Here is a 20,313-nt window from a genome sequence, read left to right as displayed (position 1 = left end):
TGTGCTGTTTGGACCCCTCGGATCTGGAGCTAGGCCACCCACCACAAACCCGCACGAGGGCAGCGCAGTGGCCTCCCCAGTTCTGTTGTTGGCCGAGTGGCCGTGGCGCAAACCGCCCATGTCCTTCCCATGACTCTCCCTCTTCCGTCTGCCAGGACGAACCGGCTGCCTGGGATATTGGCGTGCGTGGGCGCATGCCACTCTCCTCCTCCTCCTTCTCAGACGTCGCCCCCCTTGGCTAGCCTGCGCTCCCTGCACACTGGACCCGCCTCCACCCCCGTGGTCCCAAGCGGAACCACCGAACCTTCCACGCGAAGCCGCAAGCAAGGAAGGCACCGACGCACCAAGGCAAAACCATGGAAGTCGTGTGTATCCCACACCTTTCGGGACAGGTGCCAGGGGTGGCCGGCAAGAGTAAACCGGTTACCGTGCATGCACAAGGGCAGAGCACTCGGCAAGCATCGGTCCTGATGGCGAACTCAAGCTCGACGTGTAATGTCACATACGTGCATACTATATACGTCAAGTGGCAGCATGTTCTCCCCGGCGTGCCTTACCTAGCCACCTAGCATGCAAAGAGAAGCCAGGGCAAGCAGGGGGTCGGGGCAGGGCAGACATGATCCGGCATCTACCCGGGCCACCCCTGCTCTCGTCTATCTTCTCCATGCTGTCTAGCCCCACGATGTTTTCCGACGTCTTTTTTCTTCCCACCTACCCATGGAACGTCAAAAGTAGGAAAGGATTTTCACACACCTCTCGGCACTCTGATCGGCTTGCAGTAGTCTCGCTCCCAGCCCTGTCACTTTCCACGCTCCATGCCTTCCCCTTTGTTTATCTGCGCCCTGCTTCGCCACTTATACAGTATACACGCCTCCTCCAAGACGCTGGTGGTTACCTTTGCTGTTGTTGGGCACAAAAGGGCCCCGGGACGCGGGCGGGTGTACATCAATCAGACCACCCTCGTTACGTCTCCCCGAGCCGTACAGAACTAGACCTGGTCTGCCCTCTTGCAGGCTCTGTGGCTCTTCGTCGCCACCCTGATCGCGGACAAGGGGCTCATCCTCGTCAGCCTAGTTCCTCACAAGCCACATCGACTACCGCCCGCCATCATATACGGTGTTAGCCTCGGGCAGGCCGCGTGCCAGACCCATCATATACGTCGCCCTCTAGCATTTTCCCCCCTTGGCTGAGTGGGTGCTCTACAAACTTGGCATTGGGGACTTGCCGGGCTGCACCTGGCACGCGAGAAAGCAACCGCGCCTTCTAGTGTGCGAAGTTGTTCTGGGAGACTCTTCCCTGGTCAACCGGACAAGCAGTTACGAAAAGAAAGACGTGGCCTGAGCCGCTGTGGCGAACCCGATTCGACTCGGTGCACAGCGGCCGGTAGCCAGCCAGTTATTATCTCTCGGGACGCCGCACCGCCCTGCGACAAGCATCCTCCGGGGTTGACCGCTTGCGCATCAGCCACAATATCCCCCGGGACATTGCGTCCAACCCGCATGGTCTCCCGAGACTCGATTTCCACAGGGCTATCCAACCACCTTCTCCACCGGCACAACAACCTAGACAGCACACACCTTTAGACCTAGCATCACCCAGCCAGCGCCAGCTGGTACACGCTCCTCCACCCTTGAAAGCCCACTTCACTCCTCCGTGCCAGGCCCCATAAACCCCCCTCCCTGGTCGGAGGGTTCTCTGCGTCGAGATTGGGTGACGGCGTCAGCCGATTACCCGTAAGGAAAGAGTCTGGAGGATCAAAGGGAATTCGCAAGCCCGGGTCCCACACAACAGTCCGCTCAGAGGCGATATCCGCCGGGGGTTCTTCAGGTAAACCTCGCTCGCCCATTATTAATCTCTGGCATCACTCACAGCCTGTCAGAGCCGGCCACGCCTAGCCGTATACTGCCACCTCACGGCGAAGGTCTGCCCGGAAACGCTTGCTCTTCTCAGGCCACGGGTTCCTAGGAACCGCCGCGCCGGCTCCTAACCGCAAACGTTGCTATTCCCCCCTGTGCACGCGGCCAAAGGGTTTTGGACGCCGTATATTATTTTACTCCTTCTTCCCTTGTGCACCCACAGCAATTTCGCGCGCTTTCATTTGAGCCCTCCCCCAAACTCACACCATTCCTCCCCTGTGCCCTTTTTATTTCGCTCTCTGGACCGATCCCGGACGTTCGCTAGACTCTTGGAGCCGCCACATCACCGCCACTTTCCTTGCTGCCGTCTCGCCCTTTCCTTGTTCCAACTAGCTCTCCAACAAGACAGCCCCTATGCCAATGAGTGATAATACACCCACCCTAGGCCCAGCAGACGAGTTTTCGGCGGCCACCACGGATATACGCCACGCGGAGGTCCAGGGAAAGGTGGCATACTCGCTACCGGCTTCGGAATCTGCCCTCGCGGCCCAATTTCTACATCAACAGTACGGAAACCCACACCCACACCACCATCAGCATCAGCAACACCAGCATGCTTTTGCATCCCAGTACGACATGACTACACAAACGCAAAGCCCTGGACGCGGACAGCCGGGTCCCTACGGCATGTCCGCTATGATGCACTCACTACCACACGCAAACTTCCGACCTGGGCAGCGGTTCAGCCCGCCGGCGCCTGGCGCAGGAGCCCAACCTATGCCGCACATGTCACCCTATATGGGCCCTACTCCCATGAGCCCTCCGCCAGGCCCTCCGTACTATATGCATCAAAACGGCCATATACAGCCATACTACGGACCACCACCCCCAGCGGCTCAACACCAGCAGCATCCGCAGCAGCATCCACAGCAGCAGCAGCAGCAGCAGCACCGGCAGCAGCACCAACAGCAGCATCTGCACCAGCATCAGCAACAGGATGGTATGCCGGCTCGGGCCAACGCAGCCTATTACCCGCAACAGGCTGTCCATCCACAGTACTACTATCACCACGGGGGCCAATTTGCAAACCATGCACCGATGATGCAGAACCCTATGCCATCTGCGAACTATCTCCAGTCAGGACCCCAGCATAGCAGTGCCCGGATTGCGCAGAAGCGGACTGTAGAGCAGAGTACTGCCACGAAAGCCTCTCAGCCACCTGCTCAGCCTGAAGGTGCGCAGTATCCTCATTCTTCTTGTTGGCTCGCCGGTATACCTGCGCAGGGTGTCACGAGTGAGTAAAAATATCGGCTGACCAAATCAACCCCACAGGTGCCAAACCTGATCCTCACTCCAGTGTAGTCCGTGGTCCGCCTAGAAAGCCCAGGCAGAGTGGTGAGCATCTCTCACGTCCCCATCCATAAATCTCGTCCGACCGTGTCTCCGCCATACACGTGGTGTGCTTGCCGAGAATACTAACAAAATGCCCCAAAAGGTCACGCCATCTGGATCGGCAACTTACCCCCGCAAACCGAACTCATGAGCCTCGTATACCACGTCTGCAAGGAGGCGCCGGGCCTCGAATCCCTATTTTTGATCTCCAAGAGCAACTGTGCTTTCGCCAACTACAAGGACGAGCCTGCGTGCGTGACGGCACAACAGAAGATCCATGACTCCAAGTTCCAGTCTGTGAGACTCGTGAGTCGCCTGCGGAAGAACACTGTCGAAGGGGCTTCAGGAATCACCGCTCCCACTGCCCCTTCGGCCTCCACTCCCCAGTCGCTGTCGTCTCAGGATAAGACGGGTGATGGGCTCTCTTCCGGTCCATCCATGGCTGCGGCTACACCCGGTCTGGATCTCTCAGAGGTTGCTGGGGCGACCCCGGATCCCTTGGCATCCGCGGAGCCTACTGGGCCGGCGGCGGCGACAGGAAACGCATCGCAACCTCAAAAGGACAAATATTTCATCCTGAAGAGCTTGACTGTGGAAGACTTGGAGCAGAGCATCAAGACGGGTATTTGGGCGACGCAATCACACAACGAAAAGGCCCTGAACAATGCTTTCCAGGCGAGTACTCATTTCCGCTGTCGTATATCTCTCTCTGTTCTCCATTTTCATCATCTCCATCATCGTCATCATATTCCTATCCTTCCTTTTTCCTTATTTTTCTACAAAATTTCCAACTCATGAGGCAACCAGTCAGTTTAAACCGAAACAGCGCACGGCTAACCCTCGTGCCTTGGCAAACCGCAGGTGGCAGAAAGGGTTTATCTCATTTTCTCGGCCAACAAATCTGGAGAGTATTTCGGATACGCGCGTATGACGTCCCAGATCAACGAGGATCCTGCCGCAGCTATCGAATTCGGACCCAAGTCGCAGTCAGTAATCGATGTGGGCCTCCCGAAGGCCATCCCGACGGAAGCGAACGAGTTCATGCCCATGGGCAGCATTATGGATGACTCGGAGAGAGGGACGATATTCTGGGAAGCCGAGACAGGTGAGGACGCCGAAGACGAGGAATACCAGCCTATAAACGTCAAGAGCGCTGGTGGCGAGCCCGCCGACACCAAGGCTTGGGGTAAACCATTTCACCTGGAGTGGGTGAGCACAGCGCGGCTGCCCTTCTACCGCACCAGAGGGCTGAGAAACCCGTGGAACTCCAACAAGGAAATCAAGATTGCACGCGATGGTACAGAACTGGAGCCGTCGGTCGGCAGGAAGCTCATTGGCTTGTTCTCGCCTGGGGTGCAGAGTCCGTCTGTTGCTGCTGCCAGATTAGGCACGAGACAGCAGCAGATACGCATGGCATCGGGGTACCCACCAGCACGACCGGCCTATCAACAATGAGGACCTAACTGCTCCCCCGCTATAGTCACTCTGGGACACCGGTGGGCCGATGGTCTGTTTCTTTCTTTTCACTCATGGAAAGGATCTAATACAAGCCGAAGAGGAGTAAGGGCGGCGAGGAGGCCCATGGCCTAGGCTGGCTGAAAAATCTGCGAGTCACTCGGACATGTTACTACTATGTGTTGGTAAATATGCTGCGCGTATTGTACCAACCTTGGTATGACGACGACAACGGCCTGGTATCTGTCACATGGCGGAGAAAGACGAAGGTCAGGAATCTATTCGATTAATGGTTTTTGGAGCGCCACATACGGCGTTGGTTTTGGAGGAATGAGCCGTTTCTTCGCCTTGGACGCATGTCCAACCTAAACACCCATGTGCCTACCTAGTAACTACCTACCTATTCTGTGGAAGCGCAGCGCTAAGCTATATACACATGGGTGAGCAGATGCGCCATTTGTGGCCACGCAATAAGCTCTAACAAGCTCCTCACCACACTGTTGGTCTTTGTCTGCCGAAGAGGACATGAAGCCATGACAGCTGGTATGTGTCCTGCTGATTCTTTCCCACTTGCTGCCTTGCGTACTGTCTTGGTATGTGTTTCCCATTCTGCGATTGAACTAAAGTGGAGCAAGAGAAGCAAGTCCCTAGAGATTCAGGGGCCGCACAACTTCGGATAGGTGGCTTGACAAGCCCCTCCCGCAAATGATTTTGTTTTTGGTAGTGATCGTCCCTACTAGATGGAGCGTGAGTCCCACCCAGCACGGGACAAACCACCCAACAGTTGGTTTTCCCGGTGAGGTAGGTTCCCGCCAAAGCTCCCACGGGAGATCAAAGACCGATCTAGACCTGGTTGTGCCTGCCTGCTGCTTGGTGTTGATTCTGTACCACAACGGATGGAAGAAACAGACACGCCACTCGCCAAGTTACTAAGCCGGCAACCTAAAGTCAACCGCAAACAAGGCGATTTTCCGAGCCGGGGTTTGGAGGAGGCAAAAGCGGACACCCACAGAAGCCAAACCCAACAATGGAAACCCAACATTGGATAATAAGCTGGGCGGCTGGCCCCCGATTGCCTTTGGAAGCAAGGGTGGCTGCCCTGCCATTGGACGGGTAGGCCGCCTTTGTTGGCCGGCATATGCAACTTCCCTGCGCCCCTCGCGGCTGTCCCCGAAAATCACTCAGCTCGATCCCATGCAGCCTCCCCAGTTTGCCATATGCGGTATCCTGCTTGGCCTGTCACGGTTCGGACGCTTCCCATTGCAGAATGCCACACTGGAAACTCTGGGCGACGTCTGGATAAAGGCGGGCAATATAAATCGTCTCGTCTAGCTCACACAATCTTCAGCCAACGATATCTGACGGCCGTGACTTCGGCCCTTTCATTCACCACCAGCTTCCGACCAGAGTCCTGGCCTGACCACCATTCACTTGCCGAACCTTGACTACTCCTTCTTATACCCGTCGAGGGAGAACCTCCGTAGTGGACTAGGCACTCGAGAAAAAAAACAATCGCTTTGGCTCCCACAGCGCCAGATATCCATCCATACCACCGCACGGCTTGTCCAAAGAGGATTCCCGGGGGTAGAGGCTGCCGACAATGGGTGGCAATATTTTTGCCGCCCGAGGCCTGCAGACGCCTCGCATGCCGCCCGCCGTCTATCATCACATGGTGCAGAGCTCCCAGGCGGCACTTCGCAAGCTCTTTCGCGTCGTCTGCACGCCCGTCGACGGCCCCGCCAAGGCCGACTTTGGTGACGTCGACATCCTAGTCGCCGACCCGTTGGAGCAAGCTCTCAGCGCCGATGAGGTCGCCCCTGATAATGCCGAGATTCGGCCTGCTGGTGAAGAGGGCGTCCCTGCCGTGTGGGGGCAGATAATAGACGCACTCGGCGCAAAGCACAAGATCCTCAATCTGCACGACAGCTCAGCCCACCTTGCGCTCCCCTGGCCCAGACTCATCGACGGTAGCGAAGGCGGTAATGCCAGCGGCAGTGATGAAGCACAGAAAGAAAACGAAACGTTCGTCCAGCTCGACGTCCAAATCTGCGTGTCGGAAGCGGGGCTGCGTTGGATGGCCTTTCGCCACGCCCACGGCGACATCTGGAGCATACTCGGCAGCATGATCCGACCGCTGGGCCTCACGGCCGACGAGACGGCCCTGTGGTTGCGCATCCCTGAGATCGAGGCGATCGACAGGAAGAGGGCGCGGGTCCTGCTCACAGACGACCCGCACGTCGCCCTCGACGTCCTGGGCCTGCCCGACGACGAAGGGCAGTGGGACCGCCCGTTCGCTTCGTACGAGGGCCTCTTCGACTACGTCACCAGCTGCCGCTTCTTTTACGTCTCGCCAGATCCACCCGGCGGCGGCGGCGGCGACAACGACGCGCAGGATAGCCCGCAGCGACAGAAGCTCCTGCGGGAACTCGACGCACACGGCCGCCCCAGCTCGACGGCCCACGGCGACACGCGGCAGACGCTCAAGTCCAACGACCGGCGCCGCATGAAGGTGCGCCCGCTGTTCCGCGCCTGGATCGATGACTTCATCCCTCGCTGCCGCGCCGCCGGGCTCTACCCTCCACCACCGCCACCGCCACCGCCACCGCCGCCGCCGTCGGGCGACAACGGCGGCTCGACAGCCAGCACGGCCGCAACCAAGGAGGACCTACGCGACGCCGTGCGCGCCGAGCTGCTCGCGCGCTTCCCCGCCGCGGCCCTCGAGTACGACGAGCGGCTAGCGGCGTGGCGCAGGGAGCGCCAGCGCCTGGCCCTCGTCGAGGCCGTCAAGGCCGCCGTGCCCGCCGACGAGTGCGAGCGCCTGCCGGGCTACAACAACGGCAGCGGCCGCAGCCGCAGCGCCCTCGTCGCCGCGCTGCGCCGCGTCGTCCTGGACGAAGAGGGCGGCGACGACGACGACGACATCCTCGGCGGCTTCGTCCCGCGCCGCGACCGCGACGGCCTCTGGCTCGTCGAGGACGCGGCCGTCTTCGCGGCCGGGCGGTGGCGGGACGCCGCACCCATCGCCTGGGAGGCCAACCAGAGGCGCATCGCCGAGGCCATGCGGCTCAAGGACCTGAAGCGCAAGGCCCAGGACGGGGGGTCGGCGGCGTCGGCGGCGGCGGCGTCGGCGTCCTCTTCCGACGACGCCCCGCGGTGCGAGGAGCAGCCCGTGGCTAAGAAACAGGCGCTGCCTTGAGGCACAACCCACCCCCCGGCGTCCACAACTGGGGCGGCACCGCCTCGCCCACTTTGCCAGCGACCGCACGGAGAAGAGTTTCGTTGGCTGAAACGGGCCAGGAAAGTGATATTTTGAGCAAGAGCTTGAGGGGTGGGATTACAGACGCGCTTGGATGAGAAATGGTGACGATAACGGCGACAGGAGGCCTTGGGTGCCTGGTTGGCACCTTCACTTTCTTCCATATCCAAAAATGACGACACATGATTTTAGACATTAAAAGGCATGGCGAGGCTCCCGGGATCACCCGGCGCCTCCCTTTTTTCTCTTTATTTTACTTGTCAAAAGGTGAACAACGTAGGTGCTACCAATCTGTCATGCTGGCATCATCAATATCCCCGTGACGTATTCAATCTCCTCTGTCCAAACGACGCCGAATCCTCACTCCGCTCCAAACACACAACGACAAGGGGAAGGAGGCGGCACAAGAGCCGTAAAGACAATCGCGATCTGGGACGTGAAATGGCAAATACAATATCATATGTCGAATACAAAGATATGTAGCAGGAGTAAGCAGAAAGAGAACAGAATGAAGGGAACAAGAAAGGGAGATCGAGGAGAAGAAGAAGGGGAGATATGCAGTGAGTGTATGTTAGGAAGAACTCTGGTTGGATGAGTTGGTCGTAAAATGCAAGTGGCTGGCTCTCGTCAAGCCCGTCAACCACAGCTATTTAGCCACGATGGGCTGTACAGAATGGGTTGGTGTGTTTGCTGGACGCAAAGCTCTCGACTTGGGTGTCAAGTGAGACCAGAGTAGTAAGAGCGGCGCAAACCAGTGTAGACAAGAGTACGACGAGATGACCAAAGAGGGAAAAGGTACAAAGAAAAAAAGTTGAGAAAAGGAGACAAAACGATCAGTCGTCATCAAGAATAAAGCAGAACAGCGTTTACCGGCTCGACACCTTCCTGTCCCCGTCCATGGACTCGCTGCCCAGGCCGTCGCCAATGTCGTAACCCATATCCCTCATGGCGTAGGCGCGCTCCCGCTCCTTGGTCGCCTGAGCCCAGGAGTCCATCGTCGCCTTGTGCTCGGCGGGAGGCATCCACGTCTTGACGAGACCGCGCTTTCTGAGCCTCCTGCGGTGGCGCCGGCGCTGCTCAAAGTCCATGGCCCTTGTGTCCAAGGCGGCAATGTCGATGCCCCTGACGGCGGCCCAAGCGTTGGCCGCCAGGTCGCCGACCTCCTCGTTCAGCTTGTTGACCAGCACCCGACCGGATCCGCCCGTGGTCCACTGGTCCAGCTTCACGGGGAGCGAGTAGCCAAAAAAGGGGTCGTCTGGCGACCACGTACAGTCTTCGCCGGGACCACACGCCTCCGGGCGGCAGTAGTACGAGCACATGGTCGACTCTGCGCAAAGCCAGGCTAGCAGCAGGCACAGAAACGTGCCGAGAAGCGAGAGCCTGAACCGGGGCTGGCGGTAAAACAAGCGCGGCAGCGCAAAGTGCACATATGTTACCGTCGCCCTTGGCTCATGGCCCTTGCAGAGTGCGCAATCGGCCGGCTTCACACCGGGAGCGTGCTCGTGAGTCGTCTTCGCCTCGGACTGGGAAATACGGTCCTCGAGCCGCTCGATGCCCTTCTTGGCCGTTTGGATGCTGAGCAGACCTGTCTGTAGTCGCTCGCCCATGCGCCTAAACTCCTCGGCCTCCCAATCGAGGTCTGGCTCCTTCTTGACCGACTCCTTCTTACTCGGCTCCCTCTTGACTCTGGTCGGGCTTCCTCTGGAGGGTTCTGGGCTCTGCTCCACATCCAAGAGGGCGTCCGCGGCCTCGGATGCAAATAGCTCGTCTAGGTTATCAAGAGTGTCGTCGTCACCCTGGTGCTTGCGCTGGATCTCGAGGAGGTCGTCCTTGGCACTAGGGAGCTTGAAGGAGTTGACCAACGGTGACCCCACGCGAGAGGTTGACCTGGTGGGTGACCCCACGCGCGAGAGTGACCTGGTACGCGCGCGTGAAGAAACCCCAGTCGAACGGCCGGTATTCTCGTCGGTTGGCTTCTTAAGCGCCGATAAGCTCGATCGTTTTTGGTGGCGGAAGAGGGATGAGCCATCGAGGGCAGACGGCGCCCTCGCCCTCTGCCTGATGGTCTGGGCATCAGGCTCGGACTTCGGCTCGGGCCTCTCGACCTTGAGCGTCGCCGGCGTCTCGACAAAGGCACCGGTGACTCGAGGTGTAGGCATGGTAAGCGGGTCCTGCTTGACGGGCCGTGGGGTTTCTCCCAGATCATCGTCGTTATCGCTGGGGCCCACCGAGGAAGGTGCCCTCATGGATCCCCGTTCTGATTGGTTCTCCCCAGGAGCGAACAGCATCGCCTCGGCCGTGATTCGATCTGTCGGGTCCGACTCGGAGTTAACCGCGCTAGATCGTTTCGAAGACCGCGAATCGCCACCCATCGAGGCCCGACGTATGTGGCTGGTACTGGCGAAGACCTTAGCTTCGTTAATCAGGCCACGGGGCGCCGATGCCTGCAGCCTCTCCATGACATTGCTCTTCTCCTCGAGGGGGGTAGGTAAATCGCCAAGAGACACTGGCTCGACACGGTCCTCTACAGCTTGCGCGAGGTCAAGGTATTCCCTGGGCGCCTGCTGTTCAGGCGAGGGGCTTTTGCTGGCAGCCCTGGCCAGCCTTCTCAGCAAGTCTCTAGAATTGTCCCTTGAATGTGATTTGGAACGACGGCGATAGTCATCCAAACTGTCCCGGTCCTTCTCGCTCTCCATAGCGGCCTGGCCAGCACTTGCTCTTCGGAGGGTGACGGCTCTCGCATCATGAACTTGCTCGTCTCCTTCACGATCCTCGGTCCCAACATCGGGGATGGTCGCTTCTGCATGAGTTTCTGCCACGTCAGAATTTTTCTCGGTACTGATAGTGACGGGCTCGGATTCGGGAGTGGGTTCGGGGGCGGGCTCAAGAGTTAGAGCCGGCGCAGGCTCAACCTCTGCCTCTGCCTCGGAAACAAAAGCAGGCTTGGGCTCAGGAGCGACGGCCGGCCAGGGCTGAATAGCAACGGCTGGCTTGGGCTCGAAAACAAAAGCATGCTCAGGCCCAGGCTCAGGCTCAGGTCCAGACACAAGAGCCCGCTCAAGCTCCTGAACAAAAGCAGACTTGGGCTCGGGAGCAAAAGTAGGCGGGAGCTCAGGAACGGAAGCAGGCTCAAGCTCAGAGCTAAGGCCCGGCGCTGGCTCCACCTCAGGCTCAGGCTCAGGAGCAGAAGCCTGTGCCGAGACAAGAACCGGCTCAACCTCGGGAGCAACAGAGAGCTTAATCTCAGGGGTAACAGCCGGTTCAGGTTCAGGGGCAATGAGTGGCTCAGGCTCAGAGACAACAGCTAGTTCAGGCTCCGGACCAACAGCCGGCACAGAATCAGGCTTAGGCTCTGGTTCCGGCTCGAGAACTGGCGCAGACTCTGGGGCAAACTCTGGAGAAGAGACAGACGCAGGCTCAGGAGCGAGAGCCGGTGCAGGCTCAGGGGCAAGAGCCGGGGTGGGCTCAGGCTCAGGCCCAGGCTCCGGCTCCGGGACTAACACCAGCTCAGGTTCATGGGCATGCACCAGCCCAGGCTCAGGAGCGTTTGCTGGTTCAGACTCGTGAACCTTTTCCGGTTCAGACTCAGGAGCGAGCGCCGCCTTAGGTTCAGGGGCATGTGCCGACTCAGGCTCAGGAGCCAGCGCCGGCTCGGGCTCGGGAGCAGCAGCAGGGTTTGGCTGAGGAGCGGGGGCAGGCGTGGGCAAAACGACGGGCTCAGCAAGCGACTCACGGCTGGGTTTCCTGATAGCCTCGGGCGATAGCTCGCGAGATTCCGAGTTTCTAGATCTGATCTCGTCGAGGCGGGTGGTGGCGACTGCTCTGCTGTTCAGGTTCTCGATCTCGCGGGCACGGATCTCGGAAAGCTTTGTGTTTTTACGCTCCAGGAACCGGTTCTTGCTGTTGACCTGCCATGATTCTTCTGGCTTGGCTTCGTCGTCCTCGTCGGCCGATTCCTCGGGTATCGCATCCTTGACGTTGAAAGTTTCGTCAGGATACTTGAGCCAGGCCTCCTGCTCACGTCGCCTAAGCGTCTCGATGCTAGTGTTTCGCGGTTGGAATTCCTTGAGCTCGTCGAGCTTGTTCCTCCTTGGGTTGCTGACCCTAATCATGGGGCTGTCCGAAGTCTGAAGGTCGGTGGCGGTGAAATCCGCATCAGCCTGCCAAGCGAAGCTTTTATCTGGAGATCGATCTGCAGGCTGAGTATCCCTCTCTATCGATGGGACCGGGACGTCCTTGTGGGCTCGCGCACGGTCGGTCAGGGGTGGGCTCTCGTCCAAAACGCCCCCGCGGAGACTTGAAGGTTCGGGAGACACCGTCAGTCTCCTAATAAAATCGGCGTCTTGGGTGGCCAGAGCTCCCCACTCCCGTGGAGGCCGAATGGACGAGTGGCCGTCCAGGCTACCGTTGCTAGCCTTCCTAGACAACTCCCTGTTCCTCTCGGCCGTCTTTGCTCCAAGCCTGGTCTGGTCGGAGTATCCGAATCTGGTCTTGGTGACGCTTTCTAGGCGTTCCCGATCGTCGTCGTACTGCCCGCGCTCGTGTGGTTTCGACGTTTCATCGTTGTTGCCCGCGGGGAGAAGAGCGTCATCGTCAGACACCGAACCGACAGATTGCCTGGTCGATACGCGCCTCATGAAGGTGAGAGGACGCCTGGATATCAGGTTCCCGATGCTATTGTTGTCCGGATCATCGCGGGCTCGCAATTGTCGCGGAGCCGGGCTCGGAGAGCCTTGGATCGAGCTCGTGTCTTCTTCGGCGCGCGCCAACTTAAGAGCTTCCGACACACTGAACGAGACGCGTTTCGAGGTTGAGCCCTGGCGCGACAGCGAGCCTTGGCGGGATACAGAGCCCTGTCGGGAGACGGAGCCCTGCCTCGAGACGGATCCCGGCCTTGATGCCGAGTCTTGGGCCGAGGGCGGGCGAGGAATTCGTGAGCCCTTCGAGTTGGTTCCACCGTTAGAGGATGACGAGCTCGGGGTGGGCGACACGACCTCCCTCCGGCCCATGGGCGAATCGGGGACTGGCTTGAGGCTTTCCTGGCTCTGATTCTGTTTTTTAGACGAGAAGAGCTTTTTGGTCGCGTCAAAGCGCTTGTCGAAGCCCAGCGACAAACGCGACTTCAGCGTCGGGAGGCCGGACCGCAAGCTGCTGGCCCTCGAGGGAGGCCTGTCCGGGTCTGAATACTCCATGGCGTCGGCTTGGGGGGGCCGCGGGTTGAAGGTCGGCGAAATCAATGGGACAAAAGTTGCATAGTAGCCGGAAGGGCGGTGGTGGTGCTGTTGCGCCCGAGCATTGGATGGTGTAGGTGAACGAAACGAAAAGTCGGTGGGCGGGGCGGCAGTCGCGACTAATATTGAGGAGGCAGGTGCAGCCCTGCGCGAGCACGTCAGGCACAATTGGATGGGATGGGCAAGAAAAAGAAACAACAAGGAGGAAAAAAACCAGTAGGACGGCGCGTGACGGCGGCCAGTGTCGTGTCAATGTACACGTAATTGACTGGGCAGCACAGCTGGGCAGCCTCACGGCAGGGCTCGACAGGTCCAGCTCATTTCTCGACTGCAGAATCGCGGCCTTGGGCAGCCGACCCCAGCCCGAGGCCATGCACGGGCCTGTCACCCGCTTCCCGTCAGGTCAAGTTGCATCCTTGGCAGGGCGTCGAGCCGCTGAGCAGCGCGTGTCCAATCGGGCCCGTGCGCGCCCTGCATTTGCGCGCCTTGCTGTCACCGCCCGTAGCCCGCTGTCGTCACGTGCTCCAGCCGTGTCTCCTTGAGGCTTGTGGAGTCTGGCTTTGCACCAAAGGAAGGCGTTCTTCTCCTGAGCTGGGGCCTTGTTTTATAACGTGTAATCTCGGCCATACCCCTTTATTCACAGCCGAGGGGCGGAGCCAGCGGTTTGCATAACAATCAGGTACACAAACCTCGTATCCCGTCTTGCGGTTCGAGTTTGTGGAAAAGGGGAAGGTTGTGAACTTTCAGCTGCTAGTGGATGTTGATTGGGCCAGGACAAAACAAAGCCGTCGCCGGTCTACACGATTGCCACACCACAGAGCCTCTTACCCAAGGGAGCTCGAGGGCACTAGGTGGTAGGGTTTTGGCCCTTTGCAAAGTCGACTTGGGCAGACGGATTGCAGCCTGTGCCCAACGCAGGTGTCCGCTCAGAGGAGGGCTCGGAGCGATGGGTGGGATGCGTACCTACCTAGGTGCCTGGGCAGATACTGAAGCTGACCGTGTCGACCACCTCTCTATCTGGCAGCGCTAGGAACACAACCCGTGTAGCTGTTACAGATTGAAGCACTCTCTTCTAGAAATACGCGTACATCCCAGATTTTGTTGCACAAATCGTCCTGAGCCATTCGACGTGAGAGCATCAAACCCGGGTCAACTCGTTGCTTCTCCAGCCTTCTTCACGTAGACAAGCGCTCCACCACATCTCTCCCCGACAGCCCTCTGGGCAATGCCCGCGGAGTTGCACATCGGACCTATATGAGAATGGAGTGTGGTGTAACGAGCATACAGTCAAGCCGGCCTCGATGCCGTGGGTCGGCACTCCCTCAGCGGAGCGCCAGTTGGCTTGCACGGGACCGGGGCCGCCGGGGTGACATTGGCCTAGTCGCACACTCTCGGCTGTTGCTCTGATGTCGACTGTAATTGCGAGGGGCTCGGATAAGAATTATCTTGAGTGACACCATCTGTCGGATCGCTGGTCGCCTCAGCTAGCGCACCGGATCGTTTTCACGTGGCAGTCATTGCAGATATGGCTAGTTCACATGTCAGTCACTCCAACGGTTGAAACTGATCAGTTTGAGTGGAATTATGTATTCCAACCTGAAACCTGATGTCTCCGGATATTGGAGCCGTCGACGAGGGGGCTCGAACTAATACTCAGTGAGGTCCATGAAACAACGGTGCGAACCAACAAACAAAACGGGAAGCGCCTGCTGGAAAGCCAACTCAAATCCCGCGGAAGAATCCATTACCTGCATCGGGACAAGAGTAAACTTTCATATGCCGCTGTTCCGATTTTCGATATCCGGGAGCGTTGGGCCGACAGAGTCAAGATACTACGTTGCTCTGCGCGTCAATGACGTAGTTTGAGTCGCACACTGACCAGTTGTTTTCATCGCGGCTCTTTCCAAAAGTTGATGCCACACCACACAAGCCCAGCAGTCCAGGATACCCCCCATGCCCCATGCATTCTCCATGGACGCTGTGTGGTGTGCATGTGAGTGGCGCGGCGAGGGAGCTGCGAGAGGAACCCCCCAGAGGGTTATTGTTACGTAAATAGCCCAAGCCGACAGGCTTTCTTCCCCTGGCGCCGCGCCGGGCATTCCCGTGCTGCAGCTCCACTATTGACGTTGCCAGTCGAGCAGTTGGATTGTTGTTTATCTAGAATGCTGCTAAAGGGCGTGTAAGAGAAGATTGATTGTTTGAATCGCCGTCGCCGTGTCGTGACTCTAGTCGGGCCGCCGATGCATTGCCAGCACAGCTCGGCTCCGTGCAGGAGGAAATAGTCGGGAATAGGGGCCTAATCAAGGCGCTACATGAATGCAACCCACAGAATACACAGTACGTCTCCGAGTTGCATGTCGTGCTCTACAGTCACGCTCCGGCTGGAGAATGAGGCAAAACCCAAGGCCGGTTGTATTGATCCGGGGCGGAGGAAGCGCAACAAGACAATCGCGAGGCAATCAGGCCGGAACCCGATGCGCTTGGAACTACGGCTGGCGTGCTGGGAACATGTGCCGAGGAGCGGCTGAGCGATCTCCGGTGATGCCCCCATGCTTTGTCCCGGTACCGGCCGTCAGGTCGATGCCAGCGGCTGAGACTCCCACGAGATTGCGCGTCCAACGCAAGATCACGCTCCGGAAGCTGTGGGCAGCTTCGGCCGGTGGCCAAGGGGTGTGTTCTCCGTGGATGTTCCCGGATATGCAGGTGGTGGTGCCACAATCGAGCTTTGCATCTCCGGAGCCAGCACTTCTGGGCTGGCAGGTAGGCGGCCGGGCGCACGAGCCATCAGGCGGCTCAGGGGAGTACGGGAGGCACTCAGACCGTGGGGGTCTAGAGTGGCGATCGATATCGTTGCGCTTAGGTCAGCTGTTTGATATGGTTCCGATTTGACAAATTCCCGTTTTTCAGGTTCTGCGAGTGCGTTACAAACGCTTGGCTCGCTCATATCCGCGCCAAGCCGAGGATCCATGCGGTGCAACGGAAAAAGTTCAACGCTTGAACCGCAACGGCGTGCTTGACAAGAGCTTAGCACTGAGAGAATGACGCACTTGCAGGAGGAGATAAGGATCGAAAACCCAAGAGAAAAATGGGACGGCTTGGTTACCAGGTAGACACAATTCGAAGTGCGGCAGAAAAAGAGAAAAAAAAATCAAAAAATCTAGTAGCTTCAAGGCGAACAACGGACCTTCGCAAAAGCTTTCATCAGCATCCACAGATTTGATGCCATGTGGGTCTTATCACCGGGCTTGCGATCCTTGCCAAAAGTGGTTTAGATAGCCCGGCAGGTTCACCCAGCGCGGGGCTGTGTGGATTTTCATTCTTGAGTGACGACAATCAGCCTCACTGTGCTCACCTCCACTGCCGCTCGTTGATGCGCTCGCCGTTGCCAAAACTCTCATCTTCCCACCATGGCGGCATCGCCTTAGCCTGGACCGCATATCCACCACTGTGGAAAAAGGGCGACGACGGGTTCTGGGGTGGGCTAGGGGTGCGGTTCGAAAAAAGCGTGCCTTATCTTTGCAGGGTCCGATTCAGGACCGGCGGGAACACGCACGCCGCGACCGCCCAAGATAAGGGACCCCTCTGTCCAATGTCATCCCTGTCTGCCGCCTCTCTATCTCGGATGCATGAGATTCGGTCGAGATAAGGAACTACACGACCCGACGCGGAGCACGCCTCCATGCGAGCACCTTGCCATCCAAGTACTGGCGCCCCAGATGTTCTTGTGGCGCCTCACATAGCAGGGCGCCAGGCACTCCTCAGTGGAGGGCAGCCAACTTCTGAGATGTTCTTGATACAATTCGAGGCTGTCAGTCCTCCTCGCCATTTTGTGGACGATCCTCGGTGGCTGGGTCGACGGCCGGGCTGCAAGTTGGCTAGATCACACTAAACCAGACGGAAAGCAAACGCAAGGAAGGAAATGGCATTTTTTGGACGCTAAACCACAAAACGAATCCCTGTCTTCCTGGGAGAAAGAACAAAGCCTGGCCAGTCGCCGACGAGCTCAAAAATTCTCTTCCATTTTCTAAACACACCTGAAAGGCAAGTATTGTTGCTTACACGCCCCCTCCTCCCACCAGAACCCTGTCTGATCATTGATGTCACAATCTCTGTGTCTGGGGTGTCTGTCCGCTACTCCAACCCAAACCGACGTTTTCTTTTCTCCAGACACTGACTGGTGGACGTCAGGGCGAGCAACAGGGCTAAGCGCGTGTGGATTACGGCTTGCTATCGTCGCCTTGGGACCAAGCAAGTGGCACTACCGCCGCTAGTATACCGCGCGGTCAACACATGTTGAGCCCGGCATTTGACCACTGGTTTCCTGTTATCAGCGAGATACTTATCTCGTGGTAGCGCGATCGCTTCCAAGAGGATCCATTATTGGGCTACCCGAGCCCCAACTTCATCCAGGGCACCCATCCCACATATCACCATCCACACGCCCCAGGCGGCGCCTTGCTTCTGGGATGTCTTTCTCCGGCTCGGGCGACCATCAGAGACCCTCCCCAACCCCACAAGTCTACCCGTACTAGATTGGCCCACGGCAGCTTGCGGCTGGGGCTCTGTCTGGACTTCACGTCCCCGGAGATGCAAAATTCGCCAGGGCTTGCTCTCAAAACCATCACGCTGGAGTGAGTCGCTGGGGAGATAGATATATAACCGCCAAAGACACGTCTGTTATCCCGATGGGCCGATGGGGAGTCCTCTCGATTCCAACACTCCCGGATAAGCACCCACCACCACTCGGGGATAAGGCGCGACCAGACCAGCGACATCACACCCACTTGTCGACATCATCCTCCCGGACCCACCAGATTCTCTCTCAGCCATCCTCTCGGGCCCGGCTCGGCTGCCCAAGATGGGTGTCAAGCTCAAATTCTCGGACCTCTACAGGGCCCCTGAGATCAACCCGATCAACAGGAAAGCCCGCGCCATCCCGGCGCTGAATCTTCTCAACATATACGGCCGCGTGTTCTTCTTTTCTTGGTTTGGCTTCATGATCTCCTTCTGGGCTTGGTACACGTTTCCTCCTCTGGTAAGTCCACCCCACCCCCACGCAGCCCTATCCAACCCACCTGGCATGCCTCTGTCCTTCCCCAGATGTCAGCAGCGGAGGTGGCATGCACGGAACTGACAAATCTTTCGTCTGGCTGCACAGTTGACGGTCACCATCCGGGCGGACTTGGGGCTCACCCCTGCCGAAGTTGCCAACTCCAACATCGTATCGCTGGTTGCCACACTCTTTGTGCGTGGGATTGCCGGGCCCCTGTGTGACATGTGGGGATCCCGCCTTGTGTTTGGTGGTCTTCTCCTTGTCGGGTCCATCCCTCTGGGTCTTGCACCTCTTGTCCAGAACGCGACCGGCCTCTACATCAGCCGATTCTTTATCGGCATTCTGGGTGGAGCCTTCGTGCCCTGCCAGGTCTGGTCGACCGGTTTCTTTGACAAGGTACGCATGGCTTGTCAAAACCCTTCTTTTCCTGGATTTCTTTCCCTGGATTCACCCTTTGCAGGCCCGAACACGCGCTTACACTAACACGGTGCAGAATGTGGTCGGCACAGCAAACGCTCTCACGGGCGGCTTCGGAAACGCCGGCGGCGGCATCACCTACTTCATCATGCCGGCCGTATTCGACTCGTTCCATCACAAGCTCGGATACACACCAGGCCTATCGTGGCGCCTCACCTTCATCGTGCCTCTCATCATGACCATCTCCACTGGCATCGGTCTGATCATGCTCTGTCCCGACACCCCGACCGGAAAGTGGAGTGAACGCCACCTGCATGTGCAGGAGAACCTGCAATTACAAGGCGCGACAGAGGATGTCATGGTCGACGTCCCCGGCGGCATCGCTGACAGGCGCCCGTCCGAAACCGAGAGGAGTGTCGACGCAGAGAAGAAGCCGGAGAAGACCGAGGGGCCGGTGGTGGACCACGAGGCCGCTCTCTCCAAGCAGGAGATGCTGGAGACGGCGCGGGGCGAGGTGGTGGTCAAGCCGACGTTCAAGGAGGGCCTGAGGATCACGGTGTCGCCGCAGACGATTATGCACGTGGCCACGTACTTCTGCTCCTTCGGCGGCGAGCTCGCCATCAACTCCATCCTCAGCTCCTACTACCTCAAGAACTTTCCCGGGCTGGGTCAGACGGGTGCCTCCAACTGGGCGGCCATGTTCGGCTTCATGAACTTTGTCACGCGGCCGCTCGGAGGCGTGGTGAGCGACCTCCTCTACAACATGGGCGGGCGCAACCTGTGGCTCAAGAAGGGCTGGATCCACGTGACGGGCATCGTCACCGGGGCGCTGCTCATCCTCATCGGGCGCCTGGACCCGCACGACCAGTCGACCATGTTCGGCCTCATCGCGCTCATGGCTGTCTTCCACGAGGCCGGAAACGGGGCGAACTTTGCGCTGGTGCCCCACGTGCACCCGCACGCCAACGGCATCCTCTCGGGCATCACGGGCGCCGGCGGCAACCTGGGCGGCATCGTCTTCGCCATCATCTTCCGCTTCATGGGCGACGGCAAGAACTACGCCGGCGCCATCTGGATGATTGGCATCATCCACATCGCCCTCAACCTGCTCACGTGCTGGATCCCACCACTGCCCAAGGGCCAGGTTGGTGGCCATTAGGTGCTGATTATTGTCGTTTTGAATAGTTTCCAGTGTTTGCCTGTTGTTGTTTTTTTTTCTTCTCTCTTTTATCTTCCCGTGATGGTTGGTTACAACAAGAGGGGGCGTTGGGCATTTTCTGGGAGCAAATAGGACAGATGAGCTCTTGTTTGGGTAGCCGGAAACTTGAATTAGTTGGATTTTCACAATTGTACAGGCATAGAATGCGCGGGATTGGCGCAGTGGCGTTCAATACTCATCAATAGAGGGAAATGTGCTTATCCTTGGGTCCCAAAATGTTATTGAATCCTGAACAATCAATGCCGCCATTCCTCTGCACCGATTGTAAGCCTGGCAAATTCGTGCAGGGGCCTCGAGCCTCCAATATCGGTTGGCTGAGTTTGTGCAACGTTTTGCAATGCAGGTTTGACAGGATGCGGCTCCTTTGTTCCCCCACAACTTGGCTCCTATTTTGCAGCGCAAATGGCGGTTCTAAAAAGCAATATTGTCCGCAG

At 58.4% G+C, this 20,313-nt stretch overlaps 5 protein-coding genes across 6 annotated transcripts; 3 read left to right on the top strand and 2 right to left on the bottom strand.

The window, feature by feature from the left end:
• Nucleotides 1–452: 452 nt before the first annotated feature.
• GGTG_09630 (hypothetical protein) lies at nt 453–4,703 on the top strand (the record flags this gene model as incomplete). Its single annotated transcript, XM_009227485.1, has 3 exons — nt 453–3,090; nt 3,352–3,927; nt 4,117–4,703. The coding sequence occupies exons 1-3, from the start codon at nt 2,271–2,273 to the stop codon at nt 4,701–4,703; spliced, it is 1,983 nt and encodes a 660-aa protein (XP_009225749.1). The 5' UTR covers nt 453–2,270.
• A 1,577-nt stretch (nt 4,704–6,280) lies between these two features.
• GGTG_09629 (hypothetical protein) lies at nt 6,281–8,161 on the top strand. The gene has a single exon (XM_009227484.1). It carries the CDS (start codon nt 6,304–6,306, stop codon nt 7,897–7,899), a length of 1,596 nt encoding a protein of 531 aa, XP_009225748.1. The 5' UTR covers nt 6,281–6,303; the 3' UTR covers nt 7,900–8,161.
• GGTG_09628 lies at nt 8,116–13,522 on the bottom strand. Of its 2 annotated transcripts, XM_009227483.1 has the most exons (2): nt 11,693–13,522; nt 8,116–10,759 (listed from the first exon to the last, which is right to left on the bottom strand). In XM_009227483.1, exons 1-2 carry the CDS (start codon nt 13,149–13,151, stop codon nt 8,826–8,828), a joined length of 3,393 nt encoding a protein of 1,130 aa, XP_009225747.1. In that variant the 5' UTR covers nt 13,152–13,522; the 3' UTR covers nt 8,116–8,825. The 2 variants fall into 2 exon arrangements, with proteins under 2 accessions (XP_009225747.1, XP_009225746.1); XM_009227482.1 differs by having other exon boundaries at nt 8,116–13,522.
• Nucleotides 13,523–15,676: 2,154 nt separating this feature from the next.
• GGTG_09627 (hypothetical protein) lies at nt 15,677–16,607 on the bottom strand (the record flags this gene model as incomplete). Its single annotated transcript, XM_009227481.1, has 2 exons — nt 15,677–16,019; nt 16,543–16,607. 2 exons carry the CDS (start codon nt 16,605–16,607, stop codon nt 15,677–15,679), a joined length of 408 nt encoding a protein of 135 aa, XP_009225745.1.
• On the top strand, nt 16,430–20,137 carry GGTG_09626 (nitrate transporter). The gene is made up of 4 exons (XM_009227480.1): nt 16,430–17,231; nt 17,391–18,225; nt 18,349–18,639; nt 18,737–20,137. Exons 2-4 carry the CDS (start codon nt 18,049–18,051, stop codon nt 19,817–19,819), a joined length of 1,551 nt encoding a protein of 516 aa, XP_009225744.1. The 5' UTR covers nt 16,430–17,231; nt 17,391–18,048; the 3' UTR covers nt 19,820–20,137.
• The last annotated feature ends 176 nt before the right edge of the window (nt 20,138–20,313 follow it).

This window comes from Gaeumannomyces tritici (genome assembly GCF_000145635.1).
Source record: "Gaeumannomyces tritici R3-111a-1 unplaced genomic scaffold supercont2.5, whole genome shotgun sequence".
NCBI lineage: Eukaryota > Fungi > Ascomycota > Sordariomycetes > Magnaporthales > Magnaporthaceae > Gaeumannomyces > Gaeumannomyces tritici.
This window is presented reverse-complemented; position numbering and strand designations above follow the sequence as displayed.